At 40.1% G+C, this 14899-nt stretch overlaps 1 protein-coding gene across 1 annotated transcript in view; it reads right to left on the minus strand.

The window, feature by feature from the left end:
- LOC306914399 (FRAS1-related extracellular matrix protein 1-like) overlaps window positions 1–14899 on the minus strand; it is a gene marked incomplete at its 3' end in the record, with an annotated part of 115728 nt that overhangs the window by 44388 nt on the left and 56441 nt on the right. The window contains exons 15-18 of the mRNA XM_079491393.1: window positions 12381–12548; window positions 10439–10647; window positions 3630–3723; window positions 1479–1731 (exon numbers count right to left, since the gene is read on the minus strand). Coding sequence (XP_079347519.1) covers window positions 1479–1731; window positions 3630–3723; window positions 10439–10647; window positions 12381–12548 — 724 coding nt within the window. The remainder of the gene's footprint in view (window positions 1–1478; window positions 1732–3629; window positions 3724–10438; window positions 10648–12380; window positions 12549–14899) is intronic.

Raw genomic sequence — 14899 nt, forward strand, 5'->3', positions numbered from 1 at the left:
TCAGACTAAACAATAACACTGGTTTAAAGACTCTTAACACTGGTTTAAAGACTCAGACTAAACAATAACACTGGTTTAAGACTCAGGCCTCACTCACACCTTTCGATCTAGCATACAACATTGTTGGATGCTAGATGTAAACAAAGGGTTTGTTTACATCTTGCCCCAATGCATTTCCAATGGAAGTCACATGGTTTGACACAACATTTGTGTTGTACGGCTTTCGGCTGTGTTTCGACTTCCCCCCAACCCCTCATACAACACAAATGTTGTGTCAAACCATGTGACTCCCATTGGAAATGCATTGTGAGCTTGCATCAGTCAATAAGTCTCATGCATCAGCTATACATCAAGCCGTTGTGAAGGTCAGGCCTAAACAATAACACTGTTTTAAAGACGGACCTACCCTGCTACACGTAAACACCTAACAGTTTAAAGGCACAGTATGTAACATTGCCCTGTGTTTACATTACAAAGCAACATATTGCTTTGCCATTGTCACGCAATGATCAATGATCAATCCATCAATGATGGACAAAATAAATTGACAATTCCGTAAAAAAAGAAAGGGAGATCCAGTAGAAGCCCTAAGACAAGTTTGTAGATTGCCGATTTTAGGTATAAAGCAGGCATTACAACGCAATTGTGTGCACATTTATGTTAATTAAGTAATTCAAGCATGGATTAAAGTAATTCAAAGATGTTAATTAGATGTTAATTAACCTGTGTGACCATATACATGTTAATTATATGTTATTTAGATGTTAATTGATGTTAATTAGATTATAATTAGATGTTAATTAACCTGTGTGAACATATTATATGTTAATGAGATGTTAATGAGATGCGAATTAACATGTGTGGACATAAGATATGTTAAAGAGATGTTAATGAGATATGAATTCATCTGTGCGAACATATTAGCCTAGATGTTAATGAGATGTTAATGATATGTTAATTAACCTGTGAACATAGTAGATGTTAATGATATATGTTATTGAGATGTTAATTAACCTGTGTGAACGTAGTAGCTGCTAATTGGATGTTAATTAGATGCTAATTAGCCTGTGTGGACATAGTAGATGTTAATGAGATGTTAATTAACCTGTGTGAACATAGCAGATGTTAATGAGATGTTAATGATATGTTAATTAACCTGTGAACATAGTAGATGTTAATGAGATATGTTATTGAGATGTTAATTAACCTGTGTGAACATAGCAGATGTTAATGAGATGTCAATTAACCTGTGTGAACATAGATGTTAATGAGATGTTAATGATATGTTGATAATATGCTAATTAACCTGTGTGGACATAGTATATGTTAATGATATGTTAATGAGATGTTAATAATATGTTAATTAACCTGTGTGGACATATATGTTAATGAGATGTTAATAATATGCTAATTAACATGTGTGGACATAGTAGATGTTAATGAGATGTTAATGAGATGTTAATGAGATGCTAATTAACCTGTGTGGACATAGTAGATGGTGCCTTGCAGCAGGTCCCGCTGGGAGAACTTGTCCACGGCGAGCCCTGCCCTCTGCAGCTCTCCTCTAGAGGGCGCTCTGGCCAGCATGTAGGTCAGCTGGTCGTCGTCACTGTCGGCGTCCGTGGCCGACAGGTAGTCCACCGTCACCTGGACACGCCCACCCTCGTCACAGCTCAGCCCCGCCCACAGGCCCGCCCCCAGCTGAGGAGGGACGTCGTTCACTGGCAGCACCTGGAGGTGTTGACGCACGAAAAAAGGGCATTAGCCCATGTAGACCTGAGGGTCTGTGTCTGTGTCACCGTCTGTGTCACGTCATAGCTTTTAAACACTTTAACCGTTACTTTTTAAACTTTAGCTGTTGGAAAAATAACAGATCTACAAGCGCATCGGTGCCGCGCTACGAGCGGCCAAATACAAATCATTCTGGGGGTCCTTGACATGAAATAGTGTGAGCACCACTGATAAAGAAAACATAGGGTTTTAGTTTTTCAGAAAACTCATGATTTAGACAAATTAGACATTTGTAGTATCTGTTCTCAAGTCTTAATGGGTTAACACATTCTAACCGCGATCTTCCATTCTTTAGTAATTAGTTGACCATGCCTTGTTTTCAACAAAAAAAAGTAATAGAAGCATTTTCATGAATCCTTTAGCTTTGGAGTGGAAGGACTGGATTTTTTATCATGTGATTTCCGGGTGTATACTTATCTGGGAGTCATACTAAAACTATGACGAAAAATGAGGAAACCTGAATAGAAGCTAAATAAAAACTAAGCTACGATGACTAAATATATTGACAATTTCGTCAACAAACTAGACTAAAATGGTAGGCAGGGACTAGTATAGATAAGAACAACCAAACATTTTATGTTTGGTTGTGTAGCAGAGTGGCTCACAGCCTCAGCCTGATTACTTAAAACTCTAATATCTTCCTCGGTCCATAGTATAAGGATATCCCTTTGGTCTAGTGTTCGACCTGGGTTCGAATCACAATGGTGCCGTGAGTGACCCGGATCAGGTTTCCCTGTGGGAGGAGGTCAAAAGGGGGGTGAGTGTAGGAGAGTGGCACACTCAAATATATCCCCCAGTCCAAGGGATATCCCTTTGGTCTAATGGTTAATATATTGGACTTTCATGCGGGAGACCCGAGTTCAAATCTATTGTCATATTGCAACCAAGTGTAAAATCAGGCTTAATTTGCCTGACAATAAACTATTCATTCATTTGTTGTACGACACTATCAAGTCACATTTCGTCAAAATCAACTGCAGATTTAGTCAACTAAAATCTTATGACATTTAGTCGACTAAAACTAGACTAAACACTAAAGCATTTCAGATGACAAAACTAAACTTGATTAAAACTAAATTACATTTTATTCAAAAGACCATGACTAAAATTAAATCAAATTTGCTATCAAAATCAAAACTAAGTCATAGCATCATTCTACGTCATTGAAAACTCCACATGACGTAGATCTATGTATCTATCATGGCAATCAATGTGTTAATGACTACGTTTGAGAACGTGCGTCTCCACTACAGTTTGATAGTCCGGCAGCCAACAGGCTTATTTTGTTTAAAGTGGGACATTTGGTATATTGTCCTTTTTTGTTTGTTGATTGTTTGTTTTTTTGGGCCTAAAATATTGTCTATATACATACTGTACATTCATGAATCCGCTTGCTGACCGGCTGTCGGTATTGAGCATTTTTTTATAGGGGATATATGCATAATGAAAGTTTGAATGTTTTGAATTTGTTGCCTTATATAGGTTGTTAATGGTAACCCCATAAACAAAACTGCTCAGTACCGACAGCCGGTCAACAAGTGGATTCATGAATGTACGTATATAGACAATATTGTAGGCCAATATAAAAAACTATATACCAAATGTCCCACTCCACGAGTCCACGCCCCTGGCTGCCGGACTATTAGCATCTTGTTACTTTCTTATGTTGTACATTGTGTTACTACCTGTTGTGTGGGAGTTCTGACTGCTCCGGACCATGCTGAATAACTGCTAGCGTGCATAACAACTTCAGACCTGGACTTAAGTCTGTGTGTGTGTGTGTGTGTGTGTGTGTGTGTGTGTGTGTGTGTGTGTGTGTGTGTGTGTGTGTGTGTGACCTGCACATGCAGAACAACCGCAGCAGAGTTGTGTCCGTCGGTCACGGTCAAATGTACCGTGTCTTCTACCGTCTCTGAGTCATCATGGATGTACCTGCACGCATGCGCACACACACACGCACGCACGCACACGCACACACACCGACACACACACACACACACACGCACACACACCGACACACGCACACACACGCAATTACTATTTAGGCATTTAGATCTTAATCCAGAGCGATTTACAGTAAACAAGAACAACACATCGTAATACAGTACATCAAATACATATAATTCTAAAACGGTTAGTCCCAATACTTCTAATTGGCTGGTTTCTGATTAGACCACGTAGTAAATCTCACGATAATCTACACCTTAAATCAGTTTATATCAATCCCAGGTGCGTTACATTGATCCTGCAACTCGGTAGCTGAACTAGGGAAGGGAAGTGCTTGATTGCTTTACAAGCGAACTTGAGCCACGTGGCCAGGGGGCCAATTACATATAATTTCTGGGGTCCATGACATGAAATAGTTTGAGAACCAATGATATAGAAACAGAGGTTTTTCTGTCACGATTTATAAGACATTTTTAGAATCTGGTTTCAGGTCTAAATGGGTTAATACCTTATACTTAATATCGTGAACTTGTAGATCTATTCAAGCTGTTACTTTGGGCTTGTTTATCTGTAAAGACGGGCCGATGCAGACTGTTGTGGTTTCCGGCCTCAGCTGCCTGACTCAGCATAAGCATATTGATAACCATGACATTATTATTGTCTCATCATCATCATCATTTATTTAACTCACGACCATGATCACATGGTTTGGAGCACAGATTAATAAAAGTATACAATCAACAGTATACATTACATTACATGATATACATCGACATATCGAAAGGCTTTCCCTATTTGTACAGTGGAAGAACATTTTTCAGAAAAGCACCCAATTTATAGATTACTTTTGGTTTTTCAGATTTTAGTAATGCAAATAGTAAAAAGTAAGTAAGTAAAAAAATAAATTGGCAAGTATTTTTGCCTGAAATTCATAATGCTAGCATTCTTACATTCCAACAAAACATGGTACTCATCTCCAATTCTGGCTTCATTACATAGATTACAAATCCTCTGACTTCTTTCCAGTCCTTTATATCTACCGATGACCTTTGGAATTCTTGTGTTGTTTAGCCTAAAGTTGCAAATAGCCTGTCTATACTTACGGTTTTCACATAGAAGGTATTTTTCTAATTTGAACTCTTGTTTGTATTCAACATAGATGTCACATGATGTCATACTATTGAGTTCACTTTGCCATTTTTGCAAAAACTGTTCAATGTTATTACATTTCTGGGCCAACCAAATGTAAGACATACCACATTCGTCACCTGTGCAACCCAAGGTGACACATGGGCACCTGTGTTGAACAGGTTAAGCAGACAGTCGTACATTATTCGACTCAGTTTACTCTTTTTTCCTTCGATCAACCGAGCCCAGTACCCGATAAGTCTCTTTTTAACGGCAATACAAATTGGGTACCTCCCCAGCTCACCGTACACCATATTACTACAGGTACTTGTTTTAACTTTTAGGATATACTTGAGAAATTTAAGATGTAATTTTTCTAGTTTTTCGAACCCCCAGATGTGTACAGCATGACTGGTGAGACCAATTTGTCGAAAAGATCTAGTGCAACATTTACTGGTAAATCAAATGATCTACATTTACTAAGGAGGGAGTACATGGCACGTGAGGCCTGCTTGTGTAATTCTTCGATAGCAATCTTAAATGATCCGTTATAATTCATAATAACTCCAAGGTATTTGAAACTATGGACAATCTCTAGGTTGACTCCATTACAAACAAACTTTGCTGATATCAGCTTTTCTACATCCAAAGACTGTGACCTTTGTTTTTTCACTATTGATTTTCAATTTCCATTTTTCACAGAAACCACATCAGGTCTATTGCCTTCTGCAATCCCTCCTTTGTATTTGACATGACAATTGTGTCATCCGCATATAATAATACCAAAAGCTGGAAATAGCTATCGATAAGTGGGTCGTCATAATTAATAGACTGGCCGCCATTGTGAATAAGGTAATCCTCCAGGTCGTTGATAAACAATGAGAACAGTAATGGTGACAGATTTCCCCCCTGTCTTACTCCAGCTAAACTTACAAAGAAATCTGATTTCATGCCATTAACAAAAACACACGATTTAACGTTTTTATACATATTCATTACTATATCCATACATTTACCCTTGATGCTTACTTTAGATAGTTTATACCAAAGGGCATCCCTCCAGACTGTATCAAATGCCTTACTGTAATCAATAAAGGAACAGAATAATCTCTTCTTTTTAAAGCAAAATAGTTCAACAATGTGCTTCAGGAGAAAAATATGGTCACTGGTGGAGCCTGCCTGGGTTTCCCTCAAGATAGAAATGTCTTCGCAGAAGTTTACCCATGCAACTCAGAAGCGTAATCCCTCTATATCACAGTCGGCAGTATTGTCCAATCTTCAGGGAAGATACCAGAGTCAAGGATCTTGTTAAACAGGGCTGTATATAGTGGCATGAAAATGCTTGATGTACATTAACTCATTTAGGACTTGATCAATACCTGCTGCCTTGCCCGATTTTAATTTTGAAATAACCTCGTTAATTTCCTGATCTGTGAATCTAGCATTTAGAGCAGTGTTTCCCAACCTGTGCACTTTACTGTGCCGTTTGATGTGTCCAGGTGTGCCGCCTGATTTGACCGAAAATAACACTAACCCTCCCCCGAAAGCAATATTATAGCTACTGGGCTGCAGGCTTCCTATTGTTGCGTCGTTGTTGTTGTCACACGTCTAACCATTAGACGTGCGATAACAATGACGGAACAATAGACTCTAACGACCCTCGGCCATTGAAATGTTAATGCTAAAGAGATGCATCCAGAAGACGCTACATTTCGCGCATATGCACGTAGACAGCAGACACGTACAGTCCTACATGTCCCGACCCAAACACTGAGGAGGTAGTAAACGTGACGTTGTTGTGATTAAACATAATGTGCCACGAAAAATAGCTGTCCAACTGTCCAAGTGTCCATACAGTGTTCCATGCTGAAAATGGCTGATTCAGATCAGCTATTTTCAGCATGTGGAAATATGCAGGCTGTGAGAACTGAGACCCTTCACAATAAAAGCATGCAGCTTTCACAAGTTGGCCCATAATAAAGACAAGGAAAAGGATTAAGAATTAGGTGGCATTTCACATTGCATATATTTTTTCTCCAAAATGTATTTTTTTTAAAGGAATTATTTTGTATTATTAAATCCCCCAAAGTTTTTTTTATTCAATAAAGTCTGAGGTTCTATATGGCTATAGGCTGTGGTAATAATAATAATAATAATAATTAAAAAAAGAAAGAACGAAAAATAACTAAAATAGTTCATTTTTTGGAACCATGAACTTTAGTTCAAAATATTGAATGATGAACTAAGAACTGAACTAGTAAAATAAATTAACTTTCCCAACACTGTGTGTGTGTGTGTATATATATATATATATATATATATATATATATATATATATATATATCAAAAAGGGAAAAACCTTCCAAGGAAGGGACTGCACACTCCAGGGAACAAAGACGGACAACTTACTGCATCAACTTATTTATTAGCACGACGCGTTTCGCCGTGAGCTTCGTCAGGTGCTATATATATATATATATATATATATATATATATATATATATATACACATATGTATATAGATAGGCCTATACACCGTATATCTAGGTGTGCCCTGAGATTTTTAGGCTATGAAAAGTGTGCCCTGGGACCAAAAAGGTTGGGAAACACTGATTTAGAGCACTGTCGTCATGGGTGAGTGTTTCAAAATCAACCTCTGGCATCTGACTCATTTGCACATCCCAGTCAGAAAGACTCTTGAAGTGTTCATAGAGCTCCTCTGGTGGGATTGGGCATTGCTCCTTATTTCTGCCGGGGCCACTAAGCATCTTCCAGAAAAGCTTTGGGTTTTTAGACTTTATACTCAGCAGCTCCTTATTAAACGTTTTTCTATATTCTTTCTGGGCTTTAAACAGCTCTTTCTTGTATTCTTTACTATTTAACCTTACGTTTCTGGTAGTTACTTCATTTTTATGTAATTTGTGCATTCTCTTTGCTTTAAGATATATTTTCCTTTTTTGGCAACACCCTTTATTAAACCATACTGCTTTTTTATTTTGTCTTTGCATTTCTAGGTCTATCCATTCTTTTAGGGAATGTGACTGCTGCGCTGCTAATCAGAATGTTACAGGTTTCTTTTGTTATTTCATCCACTGATAGGTTATCTTGATCAATTAACAGTTTACTCAATTTATCAAGCTGAATGTGTTTTATGTACTCGTCTGCCTTAAGTGGATCCCATTTACCTATTTGTTGATTTTCACTATTTGCATGCTCCGTAGGGCCCTCAACCTGTTGGTGAACTATTTTCATGTTTACCTCCAAAGACACTTCCACCATACAATGCTTATCAGAAAACAGTGGGTCAAAATCATGTACACAGAAGCCTCTGGCCTGGCTCACAATGAAAGGGGAACCAATCATATAATCAATGACACGTTTTCTACTGTAGTTGCTTTTCCGTACTGTATGTCATCCCCACTTCTACCGTTTAGTATACATAACTCAAGGTTTCTGCATAGGTCTAACAGCGCACTGCCATAATTTCCAATGTCTCTGTGTGCATCAGCTGATTTTCTTTGTAGAGGGATATTAAATAATTCGAGCATTCCCACATGGCACTCACTTTTGCATACATTCTCATCTGGGTTCCATTTATCCTCCTCAACTAGGACATAATCCTCCCTTTCTTGTGTATGGGCATTCATATCACCAAAAAAATATTATTTTCTAATCCAACGTCAACAATTATTTGCGTGAGTTCATCGAACATGCCTACATTTGAGTATCTCATTTTATATGGTGGAATATAGATTGCTAGTATCACAAGATCCTTGTCGTAACTGAGTGCATGTTTGTTAAATTTAATGCAAACACCTAAGTCACTATTTACACATTTTTGCACACATTTATCAGCCACTTTCATGCTCACAGCTATTATCACTCCCCCAGAGCGCCAATTTGTTAGCTTGTGCCTGTTACTAGCAAACATTAGGAACCCCATAACTTTGAACTTGTCCGTCAACTCAGGTGTATCTACATCATCAGTTTTTGTTTCGTTTAGGCACAGTACATCGTAGTCTTCGTAGGCACAGTACATCGTAGTCTTCGTAGGCACAGTACATCGTAGTCTTCGTAGGCACAGTACATCGTAGTCTTCGTAGGCACAGTACATCGTAGTCTTCGTAGGCACAGTACATCGTAGTCGGGTCTTGCCTTGCCTTCTTACACCTCCTAGGCGGTGTGCAGTGGATATGTCACTTTCGGTGATATTTGCACCTGCTGCTGTGGCAAGTTTACACACCTTCTCCACGAGTTGGTCCTCCGTTTCTCCGTCTGTTTCTTAAATTCCAGTGATGCGGACATTCTCTTTTCGGCTGTACTGCTCCAGCATATCTTCACTGTATCTGCTTTCAAGGATGTTTTTGTTGAGCTTGTGGCAGTCCACCGACACACTAATTTGCTTCTGCAGTGCTTTTACTATAGCTGGCACTGCTGCTTTAATAGTGATCAGCACTATCCTTGCTAGTTCATCATTGCCAAAACTATCCAGAACTGTGCCAGACTCGACTTCAATTGCAGCCATTATATCGGCGTGCATGGCCTACTACTGTATCAGAGGGACTGACTGTACGTACAATATAGAGGTTATGCACGTGACATCATCATCAAACCCGGAAGTTATGCAGGAATGCCCACTGAGTGGCAAAAAACTACTTTCTGGCCTTGACAACCCATGCATCCAAACAAAAAAGTCCTATCTGATTGCATTAAACAACGTTAAACAATGTTAAACTCACTTTGCATGTTGCTTTGCCACTCGATTTGCCACTCGATGTGCCATTCACTTTAAGCATGCGCATACCCTCTATAGTAACGACCCTGCGAAAGACCCGGCCGTAACTTGCTCCTCCAAGGGAGCTAGCTCTCTTGGCGCGCCTTGTTGCCTGCCTTGTCTACTGAGTTGGAGGCCGGGGTTCGACTCCAGCTCAGGGTGCTAAACGTTACAAATATTATGATATGAGATGCAAGCGTGTTCCTGCTCATCCTGTTCTTATCATGGTTTCCATAATCTACTAGGGACGTCATAGATCTACTGTCCTACTGTATATATTACTCTATGTGTGTAATAAACTTCAGAATGCATGGTAACAACATATCACTGTTGTGTTGGCATGTGTTCTCCACACCTGCGACTCACAATGGATCTTCGCCCACCACCCAAATGGAGACTTCTAGATGCCTTAGAGATGGTCGCCCAATTAATAGCATTAATCATCAATCAATATCACCGACTAATAAAATGAAAAAACAATAAAATCGGCCAATACCGACGTGTTTGCCGATTAATCTCCCATGACCATGGCCGCGGGGAGATACTTACAGTAGGAGGTGCTGAACGTTCAGTAGGGGGAAAAGTCGCTTTTACATTCCCTCTCCACACGCATGAGCAAACTGACACAGGCAATTAACCAGGATAAGGCGCCGATACTGATACAGCATATTCATTAGGCCTGGTAACAGAAATCTGTTTTGATTAAAATTATTATTATTTTTCCCCTCCTGTCCGAGGGGGGGGGGGGGGGGCTGTGCCTGGGGGAAGGGGGGGCCATGACTGATCTGGACCACCGACCTCACTCTGAGCTGCCGGAGGTCCTGCATGGTGAAACTGTCTCCAGGGCGCAGCTCCCTGCCCTGGACCTCCATCCTGCCGTGGAGCGCTCCTCTCTGCACCACCGCCCTCAGCGCCTCCGGCGCCGTGTCCCTGTCGCGCACCAGCAGGTGCTCCTCCGTCACCAGGACGCCCCCGCCCTCCTCCACCCGCAGGAGGTTGCTGAACGCCTGCGTGGAAGGCATGCAGCGTTGATTTTTGACAGCACACACATTTTGGATTTTTGTTTTTTTTGTCAGTGTTTCGAATAGTTTTCATTTCGTTTTAGTCACATTTTAGTCACCCCGGAATGTTTTAGTGTTAATTTAGTTTTAGTCGACTAAATATCATAAGATTTTAGTTGACTAAATCGACAGTTGATTTGGTCGACTAAAATGTATTTTGGCGGGCCTTGATGCCGTCGTAATGGCTGATTTTACACTTACACTAGCCGACGCAGTGCGACGCTTGTACGTATATCGCCTATTTTCAGCATGCAACCAAGTGTAAAATTACTAGTCTAGTTTGTCTAGTTTTTAGGGTTGATGTCAGCAATTTTTCACCGGCCTGCACCGGGCCATTATTTGGTTACAGTTCCTGTCGAGCATGTTTTTTTAGTCCAAAATTTAAATGTATGATAAACATACATCTTTTTGATTTACAGTAATAGGCCTATTGAGAATATGGGGGCTTATAGGCAGCTACTGCTGCTTAATTGATTTGACCCAAATCCGTGCAAAAAGACTGGCATGATGTAATTAGTGATTTGGTAGCACAGCTGTGTAAAATTCCCATATTAGCTATAAACATTTTAAAAGGCTGTCATATAGGCAGCCTACTCCTAATATATTCTTTCAAATGAGGTTTGGTCTTATAGATCAACAACACAGTTTTTTTAATGAATTCATTTTCAACTATTTGAATAAAGGTTGTACACAAGAGTGAAATTAACCGCTGGGAAAATCCCTTGAGAAAGTGTACCAGTGAACATGATGCAATATACACTGCATGGCATCTCTCTCCATATCGTTTGATAAAGGCATATAAAAAACATGCTTGTTTCAATCGTGCCATACTCAGTCTATGCACAACGATTGTTTTAATTGTGGTATATATTCTGTGAAATGTTTGTCATTTTGTGTATCTACAAGCTCCAGTGTTGCGTCCACAGCGCGTTATGAGCTTGCAGATCTTACATTTGTGCGCTGTTGTGAGGTGGTGAGGCCACGGTGAGTGCCACGCAGACAATAGGAGGTCTGCAAACTCAACAAGCTGTATAATATAAATGAGGCTGAGTTTGCAAATAACCCATGGGCGGTCATACGGACGAGGTTGAGTTGCAGACCCAGCTCCCAGACCGAACTTTGAGAATAGATTAACGGCGATATATTTTTTATTTGCGCGATAAGAGTCTCGCGTTAACGCAGCACGTTAACGCCGATAACGGCCCAGCAGTAAGAAATACTCAAGTAAAAGTCTGGAATTCAAAATTCACTTGAGTAAAAAGTGCAAAGGTCTTGGTATCAAATTGTACCAAAGTACCAAAAGTAGAAAGTAGGCCTTATGCAGAATGTCCCATTTCAAGTTTACAAATGTTTATTCTACAAGCTCACAATGCGTCACATGGAGACACATTGTGAGCTTGTAGACATCTATATGGGGTCGTTAATGTATGTATGTTTTGTAATTATAATCAACATCTACAAAGTAACTAAAGTTTTCAAATAATTGTAGTGGAGTGAAAGTACAATATTCGCAATATAATACGATATTTTCATTTAGTTTCCAGTTTTTTTTCACCAGTTTAGTTGGTGAAAAAAGGTAGTCGGCAAACATTTTTTTGCGTAGTAGTCGACATAACAGGAATCGACAGGTCAAAGAACGTTCAAGGTGGGTGGGTGGATGTGTGATTGTAAACTCTGACCTCTGGGGCCAGGTTGTCCACGGGGGTCACCGTGAGGTTAAAGGTCAGACCGGCGAGGGTCCCGCCGTGGTGGTCGCTGACGGAGAAGACAAACTGCACGAAGAGAGGCTCCGTGCCGATGTCCTCTATAGGAGGCATGTAGGACACCTTCATGTGGTTCACTGCGTTCTGAGAGGAGAGAGCAGTGTTAATGATGTCCTCTATAGGAGGCATGTAGGACACCTTCATGTGGTTCACTGCGTTCTGAGAGGAGAGAGCAGTGTTATGTCTTCTATAGGAGGCATGTAAGACACCTTCATGTGGTACACTGCGTTCTGAGAGGAGAGAGCAGTTTTAATGATGTCCTCTATAGGAGGCATGTAGGACACCTTCATGTGGTTCACTGCATTCTGAGGGGAGATGAGAGACCAGTGTTAATATGTCCTCTATAGCAGTGATTCCCAAACTTTTTTGCATGTCAAGGACCTAATTAGGCCGTGGACCCCCATTTGAAAAGATATGCCAGGGACCCCCATAAGAGAAGATTTTTACGGCTCTAGCAGTGACTCTCAACCCGTTTAATTTCAAGGACCCCCAGGCCCCAGTTTGACATCCATTAGTCTACGGACCCCAATTAATGACATTTATATCTCTGCGAGTGAGTTAATCCATTAAGACCTGAGACCAGATTCTACAAAATGCCTTCTAAAATAATAACAGTTTTCCAAAAAAACAACGTATGTTTCTATATCAGTGGTGCTCAAACATTTTGATGTCAAGGAGCCCAAAAATTATGTGTTTGGCCGCCGACCGCCCATCTGAAAATATGTTGTTCCAGGGACACCGTCCAGAAGCAAAGATGTGAGTATAAAAAAACGTTGGCTGTATATATTCAAAGATTTGCACAGGTTTTCAAGATTTTTCAAAACAGATCTTGTAACAAAACTCGCTACGAGCTTGTAGATGTGCTAAAGTTTCAAATAGTGGTTACAAGCTAAGGTTCCAGGTCTTAATGCTTTAACCCATTCTGGACGGGAACCCTTTTGGTGTTTTAAGCATTATGTTATACTTTAGCTATTGAAAAATAGCAGATCTAAAAGCTCATAGTGCGGCACCGAGTGCCGCACTATGAGCTTGTAGATCTGCTATTTTTGAAAAATGTGGCGCAAATCTTTGAATATATATTATTTCAGAGTGAACATTTTTAACTCAAATCTTTGCTTCTGGGGGAGTCCCTGGAACAACAATTTTCATATGGGGGTCGGCGGCCAATTACTTACTAATTTTCGCGGTCCTTGACATGAAATAGTTTCAGATTTAGAAGACATTGTGTAGAATCTTTTCTCAGATCTAAATGGTTTAATCTATCTTCTACACCTTCATGTGGTTCACTGCACTCTGAGAGAAGAGGAGAGAGCAATGGTCATTTTGACAGCAAATGTTGTGACCAAACGGAATACAATTCCGTTTGGTCACATTTTAGTCACCTGAAATGTTTTAGTTTTAGTCTAGTTTTAGTTGATTCTGGGGAGAGGATTGATTGATTGATTGATTGATTGATTGATTGATTGATTGACACTTTCCCAAAAAAAAAAAACATTCCTTGCAGTCTTGTATCCTATACTCAATTCATAAACATGACATAACACATAGCAATATTCATTGTTAAAATATAAATGTCACAGAGTAGGGAAGGGTGGGAGTGTTTTTAACCCTTAGACAGATTACTACTGGAAAACACGTGGAGTTTTGCATTAGTCTTTTCTGCCCTGTACGTGATTTTCCGTAGTTCTCTTTTTTTATTAATACCAATATATTAATTCGGTCCGCACCTCTGTATATAGTATTGAGCATAAATATCAACTACATTTCCCAGAATTCCCGTGTCACGTGACACACGTGTATGCTTTCCTATTGGAAACTGACGCCCAGCCCCCAGTGAACAGGGGGGTTGGTTGACTCCTCCGAGGTGGGCACTGGAGGAAGAGTTTTTCAGCCAGGTTTGCAGTCGCCGCAAAAAAAACAATCTGAAAAATGATCCATCCGTGTCCAGTGGCATTCTCCAGTCCCAGACCGTTGGCCGGGCTGCAACATCCACCCTCGCGGATTACACGTGTGCAATGTTTTTTCTTCTCCCCACCGGAGTTACCACCAAGGCTGATGCCTTCGCTAAAAGGTAATTTTATTGTATTCGAAAATGCCCTAATATGACATGTCTAGTAAGACGATCCCTATATTTGGCCCGAGCCGACCTAGTGCTGATATCAGATAGATGTGGTAGAACCATATATGGATAGATCTAACTGGTTTAGTCATCGTGACATGCATAGTCGGAGAATATATAACAAGGGTCGGTACTATAGGTGATCGACGTAGCTAACAAAAACATCTGATCAAATGAATGTATTGTACTGTGTCTTTGTGGGCCGAATCGTGGCATCGTGGCATACAAATAGATGTTTGTATAAGTAGTATCACGATAAAATAATATGGCGACGTTAGAATGACACCACCAATGAGTGATCGCGTGTAATGTAGCT

The sequence above is a fragment of the Electrona antarctica genome (assembly GCF_951216825.1).
Source record: "Electrona antarctica genome assembly, chromosome: 21".
In the NCBI taxonomy this organism is placed as follows: domain Eukaryota; kingdom Metazoa; phylum Chordata; class Actinopteri; order Myctophiformes; family Myctophidae; genus Electrona; species Electrona antarctica.